Source organism: Nuphar pumila, chromosome 16 (assembly GCF_984573655.1).
Source record: "Nuphar pumila chromosome 16, dmNupPumi1.hap1.1, whole genome shotgun sequence".
Lineage (NCBI taxonomy): Eukaryota > Viridiplantae > Streptophyta > Magnoliopsida > Nymphaeales > Nymphaeaceae > Nuphar > Nuphar pumila.
This window is the reverse complement of record NC_143264.1, coordinates 72,120,600-72,145,117: the sequence shown is the minus strand read 5'-3', so window position 1 is coordinate 72,145,117 and position 24,518 is coordinate 72,120,600. Positions and strand designations below refer to the sequence as shown.

The 24,518-nt window shown below is 35.9% G+C and overlaps 1 protein-coding gene across 1 annotated transcript; it reads left to right on the top strand.

Moving 5' to 3' along the window:
* Window positions 1–3,006: 3,006 nt before the first annotated feature.
* LOC149813530 (uncharacterized) lies at window positions 3,007–24,117 on the top strand. Its single transcript, XM_089992049.1, has 2 exons — window positions 3,007–3,379; window positions 23,726–24,117. The coding sequence occupies exons 1-2, from the start codon at window positions 3,146–3,148 to the stop codon at window positions 23,816–23,818; spliced, it is 327 nt and encodes a 108-aa protein (XP_089848175.1). The 5' UTR covers window positions 3,007–3,145; the 3' UTR covers window positions 23,819–24,117.
* Window positions 24,118–24,518: the final 401 nt, after the last annotated feature.

The window sequence follows — 24,518 nt, the reverse complement described above, 5'->3', positions numbered from 1 at the left end:
ACAAAGGAATGGCTGACCGACTAGATCCAACTATACTCAGACCCGGATCCTAGCCATACAATGAGGGACTCGGGAGTTTTGATTGAGAGAGAGAGAGAGAGAGAGATGAAGGAGGAGGAGCAGAGGAAGCGGCGAAGCAGCGGAGCGCATGTGCGATCGGATGTCCCTTCGCGAGGACCTCTACTTCCCCAACGCCATCCATCTCCAGGGCGACCACTTCGACCCGCCACTGCGGAAGGCCCTCCTCCTCGACCTCCTCTCCACCGACGCCGCCGTCTTCCTGGGTATGTAGTAGAGACGCTTCTATTCCCCAAATTGACACCACCAACATTGTCTTCTGGCCTTCTCTCTTCGACATCTCCATCACCCACTTGTTGTTTCATCCTCTTTTGCAATCGAAATCTTAGTTTGGTCGTTATGAGCTTCGGAATTATCCGATTAGGTGCGATATATTGACGAAATTCTCTTCTTTTATGGTCTTTGTGATAGAGTCATGAAGTATCTAAATAAAAAAAATGGTTTTGTTGAATGGTGGATTTCTTCTTTTTTTTGGCTGGAGGTGGGGTGAAGGTTGTTGGGAGGCACAATTTGAACTTGGTTTCAAATTCGAAAGAGTTAGTGACCTGAGCTTATCGATTATCTGGTGCGAGTTGCTAGATATGGTCATGAATTATAGGTTTTTGGTTATTGAATTCTATTTCTTGGAATAGGATAGGAAGTAATATTAAGGGCTATTTCTTGGTGCAATGAGAAAGCACTCACGTTCTCTGCCTGGAAATGCGGGTTTGAGTCATAAGAGTGGCCACTTCATGCAAAATGTAGAAGGCTAAGACCGTTTTTGGTTTGCCCCTCTTTATTTACCCCCGTATATGGGACCATACTGGTTATGGCCCTTTAGGATAGGAAGTATGATTATGGTATTGTGTTACCCACATGAATTCTACACAGTAATTTTGGTTTTGTTCTGTTTTTCGATTGTCGTGGGTTAATCTTTAGGTATATTAGTGAAGGGTACACAAAATTACTCTACTAAATGAAACCTTGCTATTTCTAAATATGTCAAGTTTTAGGGCAATTCGGTGTGCTTGCAAACACTCCAAATGCAGGATGAACTAACTGGATGATATCTTTCTTCTTATTTTTTTCCCAAACTATCTTGCATATGGTTTGTTAAGTATGTTGCCATGTACATGATTGCTTGTAGCGAGTGTTGTGAAAAGCGTTGAAGTGTAGCGAGACACTCCACCAAAAACCGGGGCGAGGCGTAAAGCGTAAGCCTCAAATATTTTTTTTTAAAACTTTAAAAAAATTATAAAAAAAATATCTAAAAATATAAATAAATAAAGAAATGCTTTATTGATGAAATAACAACCAATAAGAAATAGAAAATCTCAAATAAGTACTAAAAAATATGAGATTAACATATAAAAGTAACTAAAAACCTATGTCACACGGACTCGGCTAAGGAGGTGCCGCACCCGAGTCGACACGCCCCGACACGGGTGCGGACTCGGGTGCGGCTTCGGACTCGGTCAACGCCGAGTCGGACTCGGTCAACGAGTCCAGGCCGAGTCCGTCCACATTTTGGACTCGGTCAACTTTGACCGAGTCCAAAAATGTCCCTAAAAAACTAATTTTTTATATTTTTTATTTAAAAAAAATATATAAAAAAGGCACTGTGACTGTGCAGTCTTTGCAGTGTGCACAGTCTTTGCAGTGTGCACTGTGCACAGTCTGTGATAGTGCACAGTGCTGTGCCTGTGCACAGTCACAGTCTGTGACTGCACAGACACCTGTGGCATTTTAAAAATAAAATAAAATTATATATATATATATATATATATATATATATATATATATATATATATATATATATATATATATATATATATATATATATATATATATATATATTTGCCGAGTCCCCGTGTCCAAAAATTTTAAAATTGTGCCGCACCCGTGTCGCACCCGCACCCGCACCCGCACCCGCACCCATGTGACATAGCTAAAAACTGATTACATAACTGGAAAATATATGAGAATAACAAAAAAAGTTAAAATATACTAAGAAACTGATTACATAACTGAAATAACTGGAAAATATATGAGATTAACCTACAAAAGTTAAAATATATCAGATTATTCTAAAAATATGAGATTAACATATAAAAGTAACTAAAAAACTGATTACATAACTGGAAAATATATGAGATTAACCAACAAAAGATAAAATATACTAAGAAACTTATTACATAACTGAAATAACTGGAAAATATATGAGATTAACCTACAAAAGTTAAAATATATGAGATTATTCTAAAAAATATAAGATTAACATATAAAAGTAACTAAAAAACTGATTACATAACTGGAAAATATATGAGATTAACCAACAAAAGTTAAAATATATTAAGAAACTAATTACATAACTGAAATAACTGAAAAATATACGAGATTAACCAACAAAAGTTAAAATATAGTAATATACTAAGAAACTAATTACATAACTGAAATAACTGGAAAATATATGAGATTAACCTACAAAAATCTTGTTGATCATGTCTCAAAAATGTTGTAAAAAAAAAAATTTTTTTTGCGCCTTAGGCTTGCGCCTTGAGGCACAGAGGGCCATGCCTCAAGGCGAGGCACGCCTTTTGCGCCTCAAGGCGCATTTTTTATAACACTGCTTGTAGCCCATGTGCATCAGATTTATATTGTAGTAGTTGTTTCCTTTGCTCCTTATGTTTTGCTTGGTTGTCAGTAAGAAAAATGGAAAGTTGAAATGTATATATTTATTGAGGCTTCTTGTCATGAGCACAGAGAGATATGGATTACAGCTGACCAGTGAAGAACTCGGAGAGTTTGAATGCTTGAGAGATGATTATGAAATCAATTGGCATTTGAAGCAACTTAGAATTGAGATGAATCCTACCATAGAAGAAAAGCACTTGCGCTCTGTGATAGTAAAGAATCGAAGGAGAGCTTTCTTGAACAAGCTTATTCATGATGGTCAGTATTTTTCCGAGGATTCCATGAGAGAAAGGGAACTGTATCTTCACCACATGTATGTGGGGAAATTTCAGGATCCTATAGCCCTATAGGTAAGAATATCTCTCGGCCAGGGGAGCGTTGGTCAGAGACTTTGATGCGTCGATTTCAAGAAAACATGATTACTGCTCAGATAAGGAAAGAACAAGAAAGACTCGGTGTTCCTAAGAAGGATTGGGTTGGTCATAAGGAAGAAGAAGAAGAAGTTGATGAAGAAAAAGAAGAAGAAGAAGAAGAAGAAGAAGAAGAAGAAGAAGAAGAAGAAGAAGAAGAAGAAGAAGATAATGAAATGGATGAAGATGGAAGAAGGGATGTTTCTACTGGTGTAAAGGTAATTAAAGCATCTTCCTAGTTTTGTTAATAGCTTTTGCTTCATCTTTCATTTTCCCTTGGTAGTGTACAACAATGTTTTTTTCTGTTTTTCAAGATGAAAACCATTAGTGTCCTTTCATATGTCAGCTACTGGAAACAAAGTTAACCATGAAGAACACAAACTTCCTCATAACCAGAATTACAACCAAAATATCTCTTTTTCTCCAATATTATCACTTTCCAGGTTGACACATGCATGAATCTGAACCTGCATGATGCAATGCATATGCACAGACATACACATGTTTTATATAGCAATCAGCTTGAACATGAACTGAGGAACTTATTTGATGTTAGAAATTTTAGTGGAAATGTCAGCAATTTGATCACCACTACTGAATAAATGAACTGCAATCTCATTTCAAGCCGCTCATTTTTTGAACAAAAGTGATGGTCGACTTCTATGTGTTTGTCATTTTTTAATCTGTTGTAATATCATCAGTATTCTATTTTTACTCCTAAGTGGTCCTATTATACCATTTATCATTTATGCAATGGACATCTAGATGGGTAGAGAATTTTTTATGGTCCTTTTGTTGCAGCTGTAGACCACTATCATTGATTCTCCTTCCATACAATAATTTCACAAGCACCAGAGTGAGTATGGGTGTCAAACAATATCCATTGGTTAAATGGATAGGAAAGGTAGCAGATAAAGTTTCCGGTCATTGCTGTGAAAATGTAACATATATATATAATAATAATATAACAATATTAATAATATTATTATATATATATATTTCATATTTTTTAATGTAATTTATATTATCTAGTTCATATTGAACTAGATAATATAGTTTGGTTAAGCTCCAACCGGAACTTAACCAAACAATCTAGTCGTTGGAACTAGTCCAACGACTAGATTTCTAGCTGTTGGACTAGTCCAACGACTAGAAGGGAGAGCTCCTTATGAGCTCTCCCCTTTGCTCTTGTTTATATAGGGGTGCAGCCCCCTCTTGTAAACTTACTCCTTTGTAATGCTTTTTAAGCATTTTTCTACAAATTAAAATATTTATTTATGTGTGTTGTTCCTCTTTTACCCTTTTAAGGGCTTTGCTTAAAGTGTCTTTTAGACACTTCCCTTTGAGTGTTCCAAGGGCATTCGTGGAAGTCCACCATTTAATTTCATTTCATGGTATCAGAGCTACGAGATTATTAGAACTTGGAAAAAGGTTGCCTCGATTTCCGTACCTCTTGTGCAGAAGTGTTTCGTCACTTGGAGAGAAGTGTTTTATCACTTCATTGAAAGGGCTTTTACATCTTTGTATTGTATCTCTTTCTCTTTTCATATTCTTTTTCGTTTCTTTTCTTCTATCCTTTTTTTTCTTTTTTCTTTTCTTCCCTTGGAATCGATGGATGACAATGATAAAGTTACCATCATCCCTATGAAATTGAGCGACACAAATTATGTAACATGGGCTTCAATCATGAAGCACCATATATGGGGGAAAGGCTTATGAGGGATTGTGGATGGTTCCGATTCGGAACCTAAACTATCTCTTACTAAAAAAGAGGGAGATAAAGAGGTTTCATTATTAGAAGAGGAGAAAATCAATGCTCTAGTCTCTTATGAAAAAAGATGAAAAAACTAGAGAATGGGACATGCAAATATAATGTCATAGCTTATCAATAACGTTGACATTAAAAAATGTTTCAGTTTTGCCAAATTCGAACATGCCGATAAGGCATGGGAATACCTTAAAAATATGTATTCCCTAAAAGACATTGCACATGTGTGCAATCTTCAAGAGAATGTTTGAATAATGACCCAAGGAGATAAGTCAATTCGCGAATATTACAATGAGTTGTCTGAACTCTAGGAAGAGCTCTCCCTCTTGGAACCTAAATGGCACTGTGTCGAAGACATCGAGCTTCGCCAAAAGCAACTCGATGTTGAACACTTCTACCAGTTTATAACTGAGTTAAGGCCGGAATTTGAGTCCATCAAATCAGCCCTTCTTCATCGGGGAAAAATTCCTTCTATTGTTGAAACTATTGAAGAATTAACACCGGAGGAAAACCGTCTTCGAAAGAGTTCCTCTAAAGTTGATTATGATTCCGTCCTAGCAGTATCTAGGCTTGGGAATCACACTCGCACCTACAGGACACCTCATTTTGGGAGGCAGAATGGCGAGTTTGACAAAAGAAAAGTTATTTGTCATCACTGTCATGAACCGGGGCACTACAGGCCTCAATGTTCAAAATTAAAGAGAAGAGATGAAAAGAAGGTTGCATCAGTTGAAGCTGAGCCAAAAGATCAAGATGCACCAGTTTCTATGTCTCAACTTATGGAGATTCTTCAGCCTCTTCTTCAAGGGGTCTCCTTATCCGTTGAAGCCTCAACTGGAGCAGCAGTTGCATCTGTATCCGGTCCAGGTAACTTTCCTTGGCTTTTAGATTCTGGTGCCTCATTTTATATGACCCCAAATTATAAATGTTTATCTGAATGTCTTAAAAATAACTCAAATATTTCAATTTTTTTTACAGCAGATGAAACATCTCTTGAAATAAAAGGAATTGGGTGTTTTGAAAAATCCAAAACTTTTTGTATTCCAGAAATTAGATATATCCCAAAATTAAATTTAAAACTCTTGTTCGTTTATCAAATTTCTGATTATGGATGTAATATATCCTTCCCTTCTGATAGTTGCTGGATACAGGATCGCCAGTCAGAGAAGCTGATTGGGGAAGGCCATAGAGAAGGAGGGTTATATTACATGGACTTTTTGGAACTACCAAATAATGTATTTTGCTTAAATGTTCAGAAATTGGAAACAGACTTGTGGCACAAAAGACTTGGCCATCCTGATATGTCTAAAATCCATTTTTTTTCAAGTTTGGGAAAATTTTGTAAATCTGAAAATTTTGCTTGTAAAGACTGCATTCTTGGTAAAATGAAAAGATTACCGTTTTCTAGTAAAACTTTTGTCTCTACGAAACCTCTTGAGTTAATATATTCAGATGTTTGGGGACCCGCACCAGTTATTTCTAAAGGTGGTTTTGCATATTATGTCATCTTTGTTGATGATTTTTCTAGACATGCTTGGATCTATTTTCTTAAACATAAATCCGAAGTTTTTGCTCACTTTCAAATATTTCATAAAATGGTCACAAACAAATTTCAAAACAATATCTCCATTTTTCACACTGATTCAAGGGGAGAATTTGTCTGGAGACTTTAAAAATTATTTTAACTCATATGACATTATTCATCAACGATCTTGTCTAAATACCCTTCAACAGAATGGTCTTGCTGAACGCAAACATCGCCACGTTATGGAGACCACTCAAACTTTGCTAATAGCAAGTCAAGTGCCAAAAGGGTTTTGGGCTAAAGCAGCTTTAACTACCACTTATCTCATAAATAGAATGTCATCTTCTTCTTTAGAAAACATCTCTCCGATTGAAAAACTTTATGATTTAACTCCAGACTAAGAGTGTTTGGATGCAAATGTTTTGTATTTACAGACAAGAACGATAAATTCTCTCCTCGTGCAATCCCATGTGCCTTTTTAGGATATACTAAAAATAAAAAAGGGTACAGATGCTACGAGCTTCAAAATAGCAAATTGTATGTGTCAAGAAATGTGACCTTTTTTGAAAAAGAATTTTTTTTAAAGTAAAAAATCCAAGGATATTACTGAATATTCTTTTTTAATTGATTTAACTTCAAAATCTAATGAAGAGGATTTTGAATGTAACTTTGACAATGATCAAAACCCTACTATCTATGGAAATGATAGTGAAGACCAAACCAATAGGGATGTTAGCTTACAATATTCAAGACGAAGAATTGGAGAGCAACGACCCCCATGTGCGCTAGAACGATTTTCTGAAGTTCCTCCTCGTAGGACTTCTAGAATCTCTAGACTGAAATGAAATAGGGATATTCGAAACACGAGCTTAGATTCACAAGGGAAAGTGTCATGAATGACACTAAAACATAACCCTTAAAAAGGGTATAATTGGAAACAAAATAAAAATAAAAAGGTATTCTTTATTGATATGAAAAACCAATTGCTTAAGAAGCATTGAAATAGAATACAAGAGGGGCTGCACCCCTTTATATACACAGCTGAAAGAGGAGGACTCCAACGGCTCTAAATAGAGCTGTTGGACTGTGTCCAACAGCTCTATTGCTAGTCAGTCTAAACAGGACTTGACTAGCAACAGTCATTCTAGTTCAAACTGAACTAGATGACATAAAGACAAAAAAATAAAAATAAAGGGAAAAAGTTATAGAAAAGAAATGAAAAATATATTTATATATATAGATAATAATATAATAATATTATTATATATATATGTACAATTTTACATTTTAACACTCTCCCTCAAACTTACGGTCTATGTCACGCAGACTCGGCTAGGGAGGCGCCGCACCCGAGTCGACACTCCCCGACACGGGTGCGGACACAGGCATCGACACGGACATGGCTCAGACTCGGTCAACGAGGAGTCAGACTCGGTCAAGGAATCGAGGCCGAGTCCGTCCTCGTTTTGGACTCGGTCAATGTTGACCGAGTCTATATTCATCTATTTTAGAGTGAAAAAACTAAAAGAAACATTTTTTTTATATATATATATATAGACTGTTGTGCTGTGCACAATCATAGTGACTGTGCTGTGCACAGACTGTGCTGTATGCACAGTCATAATTTTTTTTAAATAAATAAATAAATGAATATATATATATATATATAGCCGAGTGCCCGTGTCCAAAATTTTTAAAATTGTGCCGCACCCACACCCATGTAACATAGCTTACGGTACAATGAGCGAAACTTTGTCTAAGAGAAAGTGAAATCGGGGAGCAGCGAGGTTTTGTAAAGAAGTCTGCTAACTGATATTCTGAAGTGACATATGGGAGATCAATTATCCCGTGTAGATATTCCTCTCTGGCGTAGTGACAATCCATTTCGATGTGTTTGGTGTGTTCGTGGAATGTTCTGTTACTGGCAATGTAGATCACACTTTTGTTGTCACAACACATTTGTGAAGCTTTTGTTGCTTCAGCTCCCATGTCAGCAAACAGTCGTCGGAGCCAAACTATTTTCATGATCATGGTTGCCATGGCTCTGTATTCAGCTTCGGTGGATGAGAGAGATACCTTATGTTGCTTTTTACACCTCCACGAGATCAATGATTCTCCTAAAAAAACACAAAAAGCAGTGGTTGAGTGTTTGTTATTGGGATCACCTCCCCAATCAACATCAGTATATGCAATTAAATCAAGAGAAGAGGAGGAAGATAAGAAAAGTCCTCTTGAAAGAGAGGACTGAATGTATCTGATAATACGCATGACTGCTCTCATATGAATAGAAGTAGGAGCATATTGAAATTGACTTGCTGTGTGAACAACATGTGCTATATCTGGTCTGGTAATGGATAGATAGGAAAGTGCCCCGACAAGCTGTCTATAAGGAGTAGGGTCTACAAGAAGTTCTCCATCATCAATCTTCATTTTAACATTAACAACTTCTGGAGTGCCGAATTTCTTATCATCAGTAATATCACATGATTGATTTGGATTATGTTTTTTATTGATGAAAAAACATTTTTTTTAGTTGATAAAAATCTATGCATTTGCCACCATCCATTTTTGCATCTCTGCAAGTACCTGTGTACATGTCAGATTGTGGCAATCCAAAAGTAAATTCTTACTAAAAAAACATGTGGATCACATTCATAAGGTTGTATATGTTTAACAAATTGATAAAATGGTTTTGCTAAGTCGGTTGAAAATACAATTTGTAAAACCCATGAATTTTTAGAAATATTATGAGGAATAAAGATGAATTTTATTTGAAATACTAGTTTAAATTTAGTTTATATTTAATCTCAATAATTGTTAAATTATTATTTAAAATTTAGTTAGAATGTAATTTAGTTTAGTGTTTCATTTTAACTTAAATTTTTATTCAAGTTGAATTTCAGTTTGGGTTTAATTTAAGATTTAATTTAGAGTGGATTTGGATGGTTATGATTTTAATACTTGAGCCTAATAAATGGATTCCAGATAATCTAATAAGTAAACTTTAATTTGAATTTGAATTTATTTTGAATTTGTATTTATTTTAAATTTAAATTGGTATATTGGACACATAGGATATGATGCCCCAAACAATGCCATTACTATTTCAACAAAAAATTTGGCCAATCGACAGTTCACCGATTAAATTGGAGTCAACCTTGATATTCTTCATCTTAAGGGCATCAAAACCAACCATCTATATGCCTGAATTGATGGTGATTTGAGAGTTCTAACATTGCCCAAAGTTCATGCCTAATTGTATAATCAAAATCAGTGTTATTTATGCATGTACGATTAAATTGAAGATTACCACAATGATCTACGTTTTAAGGGTTATTGAATCAACTATTTACTTTGCATGCATAAAAAAAAATAAATCCAAACCTTGCATCCAGCTAATTTCAAATAAGGGAGAAATATCGTCTGCAAGTTGGATCTAAGATTCTATTTGGAACAATAAACCTGTTTTAATAGACCTGTATTATAAGAATCATATCCCCATGATAGTGTGTTATTTTGATCTAATCTTTTTATGGATGATAGTTGACATGACTTAGACCCTGAGATAAAAACCTTGTATTTTAGTTCATTGTATTTTGTGAATTAAAAATCAGTTAAGTTAGCTCAGTGGATTATGTTTCGTCCAGGGACAAAAACTGCAAAATTTTTAGTTAACTATTGGTAACATATTTGGTTCTAATTTTTTTGTATTCTTATTGTGGACATATCAATATTTATTTAAAAAAACTATCTGATTTTATTTTAATGTTTAAGATGCCTTGATTGAGTGTTCAATAGATGAATAGGTTTGGACAAACCTATTCTGGACAAAAGTGTTTGAATTTTTATAAATTCAATTTTAATGATTTTGAAATTAGGTTTTCTTTGTATTATGTAAATCCAGACAAAGATTGATTTTTTTTTTGTGGCACCCAAGCTCATACAAGTAGTAAGTTAATGCAGAGACAATTGTTTTTTTTAATGCCCAAATAAAATTAGTGAAAGAACATGTGATATAGAGTAAATATCAGCAAATGAGAATCTCAAGGGGACGTCTCCATAAAAAACAAATTTAGTCTTAGATAATAAATATCCTCTAGGAGAATAAGCAACTTCAATGCCTAAAAAATATCTCAACAAGCCTAAATCAGTCATTTCAAAATGAGATTTAAGAAGTGTTTTGATCGTTTCAACTCCCTGTTTATCGATTTCGGTGATGATCATATCATCCACATAGGGAAGAAGCACAATGATCCCTGTATCAGAATTCTTAATAAACAAAGCAGTGTCAGCTAAACAGAATTGAAAACCAATATCAATCATAACACGACTAAACCTATTATACCAAGCTTTCGGTGCTTGTTTAAGTCCATAAAGAGCTTTTTCTAAGCGAAGGACTTTACCCTTAGGAATACTTATACTTCTTCAACTAGCTTTCCATTTAAAAAAGCATTTTTGACATCAATTTGAAAAATAGACCATTTTTTGATAGAAGCTAAGGCAATTAAGGTTCGGACAGTTGTCATACGAGCCACCGAAACAAAGGTTTCTTCATAATCAATCCCATATTATTGAGCATAACCTTTGACTACTAATTGGGCTTTATATCTTTCAAGAGTACTATCACTCTTGATTTTAATTTTATAAACCCATCGACATCCTATAGTTTTCTTTCTTGGAGGAAGATCTTGAATAGTTCATGTAGAAGCCTTTTCAAGTGCATCTAATTTAGCTTTCATGACTTCTATCCATTTGATATCATTTTTTGCTTGAAAATATGTGGATGGTTCTTTATATGAGTGAATTAATGCAATAACTGCCCTATATGTGGGTGAGAAGGACTAGTATGATACAAACTTTCCTAGAGGCCTCGAGACTCGGGATGATTGTCTAGTTGGAATGTTAGAATATTTTTCAAGTGCACATGGAGGATTAGACTCTTGTCGCCTGGAATATTGAATACTAGTATCCCTATGAGCTTCATTTTCAACATTATGATTAAGATCAATAATTCTTTGATCATCATCAAAGTTACAGCCAAGGTCATATTTATCAGATGTAGATGTTAGATCTAGCAAAAAGGAGTACTTAGTGACGTCTTTTAATTTTCTAAAATCAAAGAAGCTCTCATTTTCAAGAAAGGAAACATTTCTAGACACATATAGTATATTATTTTTGAAGTCAAAACATCTATAACTTCTCTGATTTTCAGCATATCCTAAAAAGACACAGGGAATCGCACGAGGGGAAAGTTTATCATTTTTGTCAGTAAATATGAAACATTTGCACCCAAATATTCTTAGTCTAGAGTAGTATGGAGAAATGTTCATAAGTTTTTTAATGGGAGTTGTTAAAATATGTAATATCATAGACAACTCATATCTCATATGTAATCTCATAGACAACTCATATAATCCCTTTTAATGTTTTTCTTTTTTTAGTTAGTTTAGTTCTAGTTTAAACTCAAATAGAACTCACTTAAAATCTATTTTTAGGACACCTTTAGGCTTCACCTTTTTGACTAGTCAAAAAGGCCTTTTTGACCAAGTCAAAAAGGTGAAGCTCCAAGGGAGTTGCTGGGCTCCCAACAGCTCTAATAGAGTCGTTGGGAGTCCAATGACTCCCTTGTGGCTCCTCTCCCCTTCTTCTATAAATATGGGGCTGTTTTCCCTTGTAAAGCATTCTTTGTTCTTTGTTCCTGTGAGAGTTCTCTTCCAAGTTTATAAAATCTTGTTCTTCATTTTATGTATACCCTTTTTTGGGTATTGTGTACGAGTGTGAGCTCTTTTGTGTGAATGCCTTTGTTTCGTAAATCCTCTTTGTGAGTGTTGAAGAAACAATCCTTGTTAGGGATTGCTACATTCTTTCATGGTATCAGAGCTTGGTTGATAGAAGCAGTCAGTCTGGAGTTCCCCCTGTGCATTGGGAAGCGTGCCATTCAAGTTTTCTTCAAAAGAAATAAGCCTCTTTGAAGGGGTAGTTGTGTGGAGCCTTGAAAGCTTGGAACATGGGCTTCTATCATAAAGCACCTTATTTAGGGAAATGGGCTATGGTGATTAGTGGATGGAACCAATGAGGAACCTAAACTAATGCTCACTAAAGAAGAAAAATGAAAAGAAATACCTCTTTCGAGATAGAAAAAGTTAAAGTCGTTTCCACTTATGAGAAAAAGTGGAAAGAATGGAGAATGGGTCACTCCAAGATTATGTCTTGGCTCATTTCTAGTGTGGATATAAAGAAGTGTTAAAGCCTTGCAAAGTTTGAATACGCTAATGATGCTTGGGACTATCTCAAGAGAATGTACTCTTAAAGATGTTGCTTATATATGTAATCTTCAGGAAAAGGTTCGCAATATGGTTCAAGGAGATAAAAGTATTAGAGAATACTTTAATAGCTTGTCCGAGTTATGGGAAGAATTGACTCTCCTTGAACCAAAGTGGCATTGTCCACAAGATATAGAGCTTCGCCAAGATCAAATGAATGCAGAGCATTTTTTTCAATTTATTAATGGTTTAAGACCGGAATTTGAGACAACCAAGTCCGCTCTTCTTCATCGAGGGAAGATTCCCTCTATTGAGGATACAATTGAAGAATTGAGTATGGAAAAAAACCGACCGAAAAGAATCTCAAAAAATGATGATGACTCTGTTTTAGCTGTTTTAAGACCCGGGAATCATGTTCGTGCATATAAACCTCCACATTTTGGAAGAACATATGATGAGAAATACAGAAGTAAGGTGGAAAGAAAAGAAGTAATTTGCTATTATTGTCGTGAACCTGGGCACGTCAAGACGCACCGCCCAAAGTTAAAGAAGACTTATGAAAAGAAGGTTGCTACTGTTGAAGCCCAACAAGAGACAAAAGAAATATCTATTGGAAGCATATCGTTATCTCAGCTAGTGGAGGCACTTCAACCACTTCTTAAAGGGGCTTCCCTATCTGCTGGAGCTGCGGTTTCTTCAGTAAGCATCTCCGATCCAGGTAAACCTCTTTGGCTTCTTGATTCTGGTGCATCTTTTCATATGACCCCTAACATAGAATTATTGTCTCAATATCATAACTCAAGTGGTTCAAACGTTTTGACTGCCGATGACACTCCTCTTGAGATTAAGGGAATAGGATGTTTTGAAAATTCTTCTCAAAACTCAAACAAATTTCGTATTCCAAAAATTAGATATATTCCCAAACTTAATTTAAACCTTTTATCCGTATCTCAGTTAACTGATCATGGGTGTAATGTTTTCTTCTTCTCTCATGATTGTCGAGTACAGGATCACCAGTCAGGGAAGCTGATTGGGGAAGGCCATAGAGAAGGAGGCTTATACTACATGGATTTTTTGGATTTTCCCAAGAGTACATTGTGTTGCAATGTTCAAAAATTGGATTTGGATCTTTTGCACAAAAGATTTGAACATCCTTGTATATCCAAGATTCAACACTTTCCGAACATGATTTTTTTTTGTAATTTTGAAACTTTTACATGTGAAAATTGCATTCTTGGAAAAATGAAAAGATTACATTTTCATGAAAGAACTTTTGTTTCTACAAGACCACTTGAGTTGATTCATTCTGATGTCTGGGGTCCTGCACCAATTATATCAAAAGGTGGGTTTGTTTATTATGTTATCTTTGTAGATGACTTTACATGACACACTTGGATTTATTTTCTTAAACATAAATCCGAAGTCTTCTCGCATTTTAAAATCTTTCATAATATGGTCAAAAATCAGTTTAAAGATGATATTTCAATATTTCGTACCGATTCAGGAGGACAATTCTTATCAAAGGAATTCAAAGATTATTTAAATCAATATGGAGTTATACATTAAAGGTCATGTCCCTACACTCCTCAACAAAATGGCCTAGCTGAAAGAAAGCATAGGCACATTATTAAGACAACAAGAACCCTCCTCATATCACATCAAGTACCAATTTTTTTTTGGGCTGAAGCAGCCTTAACTGTTGTTTATCTCATCAATAGGATGCCCTCTTCGTCGTTAAATAATATTTCTTCAATCGAAAAGCTTCTTAAACAAATTCCTGATTACTCCAGGTTAAGGGTATTCGGGTGCAAATGTTTTGTATTCTCAGATAAAAATGATAAGCTTTCCTCTCGAGCTATTCCTTGTGTCTTCTTAGGATATGCAAGTCATCAAAAGGGTTATAGATGTTTTGACTTTAGAAATAACATATTATATGTCTCAAGAAACGTATCCTTCTTAGAAAATGAAAGTCCATTTGAAACCAAAGCATCTGCAGAAACATATGAGTATTCCTTTCTATTTGATTTAGTCTCAAAGAATGAAGAATGTAATGTTAAGCAAGATGATCAAAGTGATATTTCTCCTCCTGAACCAATTAGTGATAACCAAGAGTTCATTCAATATTCTAGACGAGGAAATTCAGAAAGACCATGTGCCCTTGAGAGGTACTCTGTAGAATCAGAACCCGAGGTGTCAACAAGAAAATCTACTAGGATCTCAAAAATTCCTGAGAAATTTGTGTCATTTTCGCCAAAATTTCAAGCCTTTATAGCCTTAATTCACTCTTATGAAGAACCTCCCAGTTATGCTATAGCCAAAACCCAACCAGAATGGGTAAAAGCCATGCAAGTGGAATTAGAAGCCTTAGAAAAGGCAAACACTTGGACTATACAAGAACTTCCGCCTAACAAGAAACCTATTGGTTGTCGATGGGTTTACAAAGTAAAAACTAAAAGCGTTGGCAGTCTTGAGCGGTTTAAGGCTAGATTAGTTGCCAAAGGCTACGCTAAAAAATATGGAATAGATTATGAGGAAACCTTTGCTCTAGTAGCCAGAATGACCACAGTTAGAATTCTAATTGCCCTTGCCTCTATAAAGCAATGGTCCATATATCAAATGGATGTTAAGAATGTGTTCCTAAATGGTAGTTTAACTGAAGAAGTATACATGGATCCACCACCAGGAATTGATGTTCCTAAAAAAAAACTTTTCGTCTAAATAAAGCCTTGTATGGACTTAAACAAGCTCCGAATGTTTGGTATGATAAATTTAGCAGGGTGATGCTTGATTTTTGTTTTCAATCTTGTCTTACTGACACTGCTTTGTTTGTTAAGAATTCTAATACAGGTATCATTATCCTCCTTCTCTACGTCGACGATATGATCATCATTATCCTCCTTATTCTTCTAGAGGATATTTGCTAACACAATCTAAGTTTGCTTTGGATATTGTTGTCAGGTCAGTTATTTCAGATGAAAGACATGTGAACACTCCAGAAGTTGTAAATGTCAAGATGAAGAGTGATGATGGAGAACCTATTGAAAACCCAATTCCGTATAGACAACTCGTCGGGGCTTTGTCATACATTTCCATTACAAGACCTGACATTGCACATGCTGTCCATACAACCAGTCAATTTCAACATGCTCCAACCTCTATCCATATGTGAGCAGTTTTGCGAATTATTAGATACATTAAAAATTCTATATCTCGGGGTCTATTTTTGTTTGCTTCTAATCTCAAGCTTCTTGCTTATACTGATGCAGATTGGAGAGGTGATCCGAATGATCGTCATTCAACGACAAGTTTTTGTGTCTTCTTGGGGGAATTGTTGATCTCATGGAGATGTAAGAAGCAACAGAAAGTATCCCTTTCATCAACAGAGGCTGGATACAAAGCAATGACTACTACAACTATGGAAGTAGTATGGTTTCGACGACTGCTTTCCCACATGGGAGTTGAAAGTTCAGAAGCATCCGACATGTGTTGTGACAACAAGAACTCTATCTACATTGCAGGCAATCGGACGTTCCACGAACGCACCAAGCATATAGAAATGGATTGTCATTATGTTCGTGAGGAATTCTTGCGCGGCACCATCAATCTTCCCTATGTTGCTTCTGAATACCAGCTGACCGATTTCTTCACCAAGCCTCTTGCTGCTCCTAGATTTCACTTTCTCTTAGGCAAACTTTCGGTTATCCAACCGTAAGTTTGAGAGGGGTGTTAAAATATGTAATCTCATAGACAACTCATATCTCATATGTAATCTCATAGACAACTCATATAATCCCTTGTAATGTTTTTCTTTTTTTAGTTAGTTTAGTTCTAGTTTAAACTCAACTAGAACTCACTTAAAATCTATTTTTAGGACACCTTTTTGACTAGTCAAAAAGGCCTTTTTGACCAAGTCAAAAAGGTGAAGCTCCAAGGGAGCCGTTGGGCTCCCAACAGCTCTAATAGAGCCGTTGGGAGTCCAATGACTCCCTTGTGGCTCCTCTCCCCTTCTTCTATAAATATGGGGTTGTTTCCCCTTGTAAAGCATTCTTCGTTCTTTGTTCTTGTGGGAGTTCTCTCCCAAGTTTATGAAATCTTGTTCTTCATTTTATGTATACCCTTTTTTGGGTATTGTGTACGAGTGTGAGCTCTTTTGTGTGAATGCCTTTGTTTCATAAATCCTCTTTGTGAGTGTTAAAGAAACAATCCTTGTTAGGGATTGTTACATTATTTCGATATTTTGTAACGAAGAAGATGACATCCTATTAATGAGATAGGTGGCAGTTAAGGCGGCTTCTGCCCAAAAGTCTTTCGGGACTTGATTTGCTATTAATACAGTCCTAGTGGTTTCTATAATATGGCGATGTTTTTGTTCCGCCAGTCCATTTTGTTGAGTTGTATAAGGACAAGATCTTTGATGTGTGATGCCATGCAATTTAAGATAATTTTGAAAATCTGTGGATAAAAACTCTCCCCCTGAATCTGTGCGAAAAATAACAATATCATTTTGAAACTTGTTTTTAACCATATTATGAAAAGTTTGAAAGTATGAAAATACTTCAGACTTATATTTGAGAAAGTAAATCCACGTATGTTTGGAGAAATTATCGACAAAAATAACATAGTAAACAAATCCTCCTTTAGAAATTACTGACGCAGGACCCCAAACATCCGAGTGTATTAATTCAAGTGGTCTTGAAGAGAAAAATGTTCTGTTCTGAAATGGTAATCTTTTTATTTTGCTGAGAATACAATCTTTACAATCAAATGATTCAGAGTTATAAAATTTCCCTATATTTGGAAAATGTTGGATTTTAGCTACATGTGGGTGACCAAGTCTCTTATGCCATAGTTCCAACTCTATTTTTTGAATATTATAACAAAAAGTTTTCTTCGACATTTCAAAAAAATTCATGTAATAGAGTCCTTCTCTATGGCCTTCCCCAATCAGCTTGCCTGACTGGCGATCCTGTGCCCAACAACCATGAGAAGAAAAAGAAATATTACACCCATAATCAGAAATTTGAGATACAGATAAAAGATTTAAATTTAATTTGGGAACATGTCTAATTTCTGGAATAGAAAATTTCTTTGTTTTATAATTTTTTTCAAAATTTCCTATTCCTTCTATTTCAAGAGAAGTCCCATCAGCAGTAAAGACCTTTGACACACTTGTTTTATTTTTAACACATTTGGATAAACTTTGATTATTTGTGGTCATATGAAAAGATGCACCAAAGTCAAGGAGCCAAGAAATTTTACCTAGATCAGAAAAAGATGAGGCTGTTGCGCCGGTTGAAGCTTCAGATGAGGAAGAGGCACCTTTGATGAGAGGCTGAAGAATCTCCATTAGTTGGGCCAGGGAAACTGGTGCATCCTGATCTTTAGGTTCCGATCCAACAATTGCAACTCTTTTTTCTCTCAGCTCCTTAAGTTTGGGACATTGTGACCTGTAGTGTCCCGGTTCATGACAGTGATGACAAATAACTTTCATCATAGTCACAATTTTGTCGGTTAAAGTGAGGAGGCCTATATGATCGAACATGATTCCCTGGTCTAGACACGGCTAAAACGGAATCATCTTTAAATTTTGAAGAACCTTTCCGGAGACGATTTTCTTCCATTGTTAACTCTTCAATAGTTTCAACAATAGAAGAAAATTTTCCTCGGTGAAGGAGGGCCGATTTAGTGGTTTCAAATTCCGGCCTTAATCCAGTGATAAACTGGTAAAAATGTTCAGCATCGAGTTGTTTCTGACGAAGCTCGATGTCTTCGACACAATGCCATTTTGGTTTTAAAAGGAAAAGTTCTTCCCAAAGTTCGGACAACCCATTGTAATATTCACGAATAGTTTTGTCTTCTTGTGTCATCATTCAAACTTTTTTTTGGAGGTTGCACACGTGTGCAATATCTTTAAGGGAATACATATTCTTAAGGTATTCCCATGTCTTATCGGCATGATCAAATTTGGCAAGACTTGAGCATTTTTTAATGTCAACGCTATTGATAAGCCATGACATTATCTTCGCATGAAATATTCTTCATTCTTTCTATTTCTTCTCGTATGAGGCAAGAGCCTTGATTTTCTCTTCTTCCGATAGAGGGACCTCTTTGTCTCCCTCCTTTTTAGTAAGAGATAGCTTAGGTTCCGAATCGGAACCATCCACAATCCCCCATAGGCCTTTTCCCCATATATGGTGCTTCATGATTGAAGCCTATGTTACATTGTTCGTATCACTTAGTTTCATAGGCATGATGGTGACTTTATCATTGTCATCCATTGATTACAAGGAGAGAAGAAATAGGGATAAAAGAGAAACGAGAAGATAAATGAAAAAGAAAAAAGAAAATACAATACAACAAGATGTAAAATCTTCCCCAATGAAGTGATAAAACACTTTTCTTCAAGTGGTGAACACTTTTGCAAATGGGCACGAAAACCGAGGTAGCTTTTCCTCAAGATCTAGTACTTCAGCAGCTTTGATACCATGAAATAAAATAGGGATCTTCGAAACACGAGCTTAGATTCACAAGGGAAAGTCTCATGAATGACACTAAAGCATAACCCTTAAAAAGGGTATAACTGAAAACAAAATAAAAAAAAAGTATTCTTTATTGATATGAAAAACCAATTGCTTAAGAAGCATTGGAATAGAATACAAGAGGGGCTGCACCCCTTTATATACACAGCTGAAAGAGGAGGACTCCAATGGCTCTAAATAGAGCTGTTGGACTGTGTCCAACAACTCTATTGCTAGTCAAGTCTGGACAGGACTTGACTAGCAACAGTCATTCTAGTTTAAACTGAACTAGATGACATAAAGACAAAAAAATAAAAATAAAGGAAAAAAGTTATAGAAAAGAAATGAAAAATATATTTATATATATAATATATAATATTATTATTATATATATGTACAGTTTTACATTTTAACGTAGACTTCCCAGAAAATTTGTCTCTCTATGAATCTTTTTCACCCTCGTATAGGGCAACCCTTGCATTAATTCAATCATATGTTGAACCTTCCTCGTACTTTGAAGCCAAAAATCATGAAGAGTAGATTGAAGCTATGAAAATAGAGTTAGATGCATTAGAAAAGGCCAACACTTGGTCCATCCAAGACTTGCCTCTTGGAAAGAAACCTATAGGTTGTAGATGGGTCTATAAAGTCAAAACCAAAAGCGATGGGACCCTTGAAAGATATAAGGAACGACTCGTGGCCAAAGGCTATGCTCAAGAGTATGGCATTGACTACGATGAAACCTTTGTCCTTGTGGCCTGAATGACCACAGTGCGAACTTTAATTGCTTTAGCCTCTATTAAAAAATGACCTATATTTCAAATAGACGTCAAAAATGCTTTTTGAAATGAGAGTCTTGTTGAAGAAGTATACATGGAAGCTCCGCCTGGTATTAGTCTTTCTAAGAATAAAATTCTTCGTCTTGAGAAAGCTCTTTATGGTCTCAAACAGGCACCAAAAGCTTGGTATATCAAGTTTAGTCATGTTATGACTGATATTGGTTTTCATTCATGTTTGACCGACACTGCCTTATTTATTAAGCAATCTGATGCAGGTATCATCATTCTTCTTCTTTATGTGGATGATATGATCATCACTTGAGGTGACAAACAGGGAGTTGCCAATATCAAAACTCTTCTTAAAACTCATTTTGAAATATTTGATCTAGGACTATTACAATATTTCTTAGGAATAGAAGTTGCTTATTACCCTAAAGGGTATTTGATATCTCAATCTAAATTTGCTTCTGATATTGTTTGCAGGTTTGACATTACAGATGAAAAGAAAGTAGATACTCCAGAAGTAGTTAATGTTAAGATGAAAATTGATGATAGAGAACGACTAGAGAATCCTACTCCATTTAGACAACTTGTTGGAGCACTTTTCTATCTTTCCATCACTCGACCAGACATCACACATGCTGTACACATAGCTAGCCAATTTTAACATGCTCTCACCTTTGTTCACATAGAAGCAGTTTTACGCATTATTAGATATTTAAAGAGTTCTCTTTCACGTGGACTCTTCTTGTCAGCATCATCATCATCTTTAAATTTAATTGCTTATACTGATGCTGACTGGGGAGGTGATCCTAATAATAGGCACTCAACCACTGGTTTTTGTGTGCTTTTAAGTGAATCTCTCATACCGTGGAGGTGGAAGAAATGGCAGAAGGTTTCTCTTTCCTCCACTGAAGCTGAATATAGAGTCATGACGATCACCACAATAGAAGTTGTTTGGCTCAGGCGACTGCTAACTGATATGAGAGCTGAAGCAAGACAAGTCAAAAGTGCAATCTACATCGCAAGCAACCAGACTTTTCACGAACGCACCAAACACATAGAGATAGATTGTCACTATGTCAGAGAGGAGTACCTGCACGATACCATTGATCTGCCATATGTTACATCAGAATACCAATTAGCAGATTTCTTCACCAAACCTCTTGCAGCTCCTAGATTCCACTTCCTTTTAGACAAACTTTCGCTCATTGTACCGTAAGTTTGAGGGAGAGTGTTAAAATGTAGCACATATATATAATAATATTATAATAATAATAATACTATTATATATATATATAAATTTTTTCATATTTTTATATTATTTTTATTTTATTTTTTAATGTAATTTATATTATCTAGTTCATATTGAACTAGATAATATAGTTTAGTTAAGTTCCAACCGAAACTTAACCAAACAATTTAGTCGTTGGAACTAGTCCAACGGCTAGATTTCTAGCTGTTGGACTAGTCCAACGACTAGAAGGGAGGGCTCCTTATGAGCTCTCCCCTTTGCTCTTGTATATATAGGGGTGCAGCCCCCTCTTGTAAACTTACTCCTTTGTAATGCTTTTTAAGCATTTTTCTACATAAATAAAAATATTTATTTGTCTGTGTTGTTCCTCTTTTACCCTTTTAAGGGCTTTGCTTAAAGTGTCTTTTAGACACTTCCCTTTGAGTGTTCCAAAGGCATTCGTGGAAGACCACCATTTCATTTCAATTGCTTACTAGCAAACAGGAGGAGTGGCTAAGTCTGGTTCTAGAATGGAACTTCATGTATTTGGACCCTTTAAACTCCAGTTGAATAGCTTGAACAATGGGTGGGATGTGGCATGGTTGCCATAGTTTTCAGTTGGTATCCTTGGGCCAGGTTCTTGTTATTGGAAAGAGCGGAAAACTATGTTCTTGATACTTGAATAGAAATTATGGTCATACTTGGGGTTTGATCATACATCAGGCAAGAACAGCCAAATACTGTTCAATTCAAGCTTCCTCTTTGTTTGTAATTTATAGTGGTCGAACGTTAAGCAAGATGATTTCTGGATAGAAGGGCTAGTATGTATAAGCTTACATCATTGTGAGCATCTTTGCTATACCTTTTTTCTTGGAAGCAAGGTCACTCTTTACTTTCCCTTCACTACTCTCTCTCGATTTAAGACCTTGAAATATGAAGGAACTTGCTCTCTTAATCTGCCTGAAAAAACTGATTAAGAGGCCTCTCTCATTGAGTCTGTTACTTGTATTTAATTATCCTTGTATGTATCTTCTATATACCTAAATAACTCTCTGCCCCCAAATGGCCTTCCTCTTCACTTAGGTGTGGCAGCACCTTTGATCTTGTTTATGTTCTTTTTTTCATCTGTATAATTCTGATTGTATTGTTCAGTTCACGAATTACTTTTAACAGTGAATAACATTTCTTCTTTATGCTCCTTAAGTTGTGAGATCCCATGACATAAGACAGATTTAGAAACCAAAAAAAGGAAAAGGAAAATCGAAATGCATGTGAGAGAATTGTCCTGCACAAGTTGGATGTTGTGGTTGCCTCTGGTTCAACAAAGAGAATTGTCCTGGTTAGGAATCCTTTCTGCTCCAATTTCTGGAGCTGATTGGAGTAGCCTTACTGGTGGAATTTGTTAACTGAAGAATGTCACAACTCTGTATGCCTTGAGACAGAAATTTTCTTCTTTTTCCTCAGTAGGGGGTTGCCATTAGCTGTGCTCTAGCATAGCATTTTAGGATAAGATGAAACGGACCATGTGGCTGCAGAAGATAACGTTATAATGTATATGAATATGAGAATCAACAATTAAACTAAATGATAAAACTGAAGTAAGGATGCATCAAGAAAATAATAACATAGTAAATGGTAAAGTTTGAATTGAAAAGTGCATAGGTTGCATCAAAAGCTACATCAACAACTAATGAGTGAGCTCTATAAACTAGACTTGATTAACCTGAGTGTATTTATGTAGCACAAGCAGTGTAGGCATGCAGAAGTAACATGAAGCGTCACTGTAGTAAGGGAAAAGATGAGCATGAAAGAGTATGAAGACACACACACACACATGTAGTGACGAATGATGGGATAGGACCACAGTAGACAAGGCACAAACAGCCAATGTATGTATTGATCATAAGTTTAGTGTTCCAAGCCTGTGGGGCAATTGGAAGTTGTGGACTTTGTACCTGCTAGTAAGTTTTCTGTTTTTCATTTGTTCTTGAATGATGTATTAGATTTTTCTGTATTTCTGCTCTTCAATTATTTAAGATCATTGTAATTCTACACATGAAATCAGGTGTTCTTGAAAATATAAGGATGTAAACAGAGGTCTTCTCCTTTGGTCTATGAATAATGGGACGTAATCTACTTGCGTCTTGGGCCCAGACTTGGAATCAGCTTGGAGACTCCCAATTTATCCAATCTGATAAGGTTGGACCTGTTGCAGTTATCATATCTATTTGTGTTTGGATCTTTTTGGAGTCCAACTTTAGGTCGGGAAACCCCTAAATACCTCATTGATTCGATAATCGGATCGGAACTAATAGAGGATTACTCAGCCTGACTGAACGGATTCAAGTTGGCCAGATCCGAGCTAAACCAACCATAGTTAACTGTGTACCATGCGTATGATGAATCCTGCTTATGTTCAGAGAGTTACGTGATGGTATTGCATTAGCTGTGCTCTGACACTTGCGTCTTGTATGCAGGTACAAATTGGAGAGGAAGCATGTGGTGGTTCTGCATTGACAGGTGAAGAGTGCCATGAGGAAGCAATATCAGCGGTTAGAGATGCAAGATAGGATGGACCAATTTACGCATATTATGCAGAAGTTTCTGTCTGATGAAGATACACATTTAGACTACTATAATATCGATGATGATGAGACACTGGATGATCATTGGATGAAGGAAGTCACATATGATGCAGAAGAGAAGTACTTTACCGAAGATTGATCATGGGATGTCCAGGTGTTTCAATTCCGAATGCTTGGTATAGTTGTGTTGCACTCGTACCATCTTTTGTATATGTAACTGTTGCCTGCAAATTTTGATGCTTTTTCCAGCACAGGTGGTCTGTTTTCATAGAGCTCATTGTCAATCTGACACTTTTAAGCTCTGTTTAGAAACTGGGTAGCTGGGATGGGAGTTTATGCATTTGGGATGCGAGTTTATGCATTTGGGAAAACTTAGTGAAGCTACCTTCGTGGTGGATGTTTGGGAGAACGACGTTGAAGAGGTGGTTTATGCATTTGAGCAAGGAGGTGAGGCCATCTCCTCTTTGTATTTGCGCTAACAATGTAGAGGCGGTAACTGCAAATCTAGGAATTGGCAGCTGCCTTTTCCAAATGCATAAACTCCCACCAACTAGCATAAGTGAGTTTCATCCCTTGAGGATCAAAATGTTCACCATCTTAGCAGTTCAGTATGGCTTCTGAAGTTCTGTATGTGTAGGGTGCGTTTGGAGATTCTATAGGGGCCCGTTTGTTTGACCCATTTCTG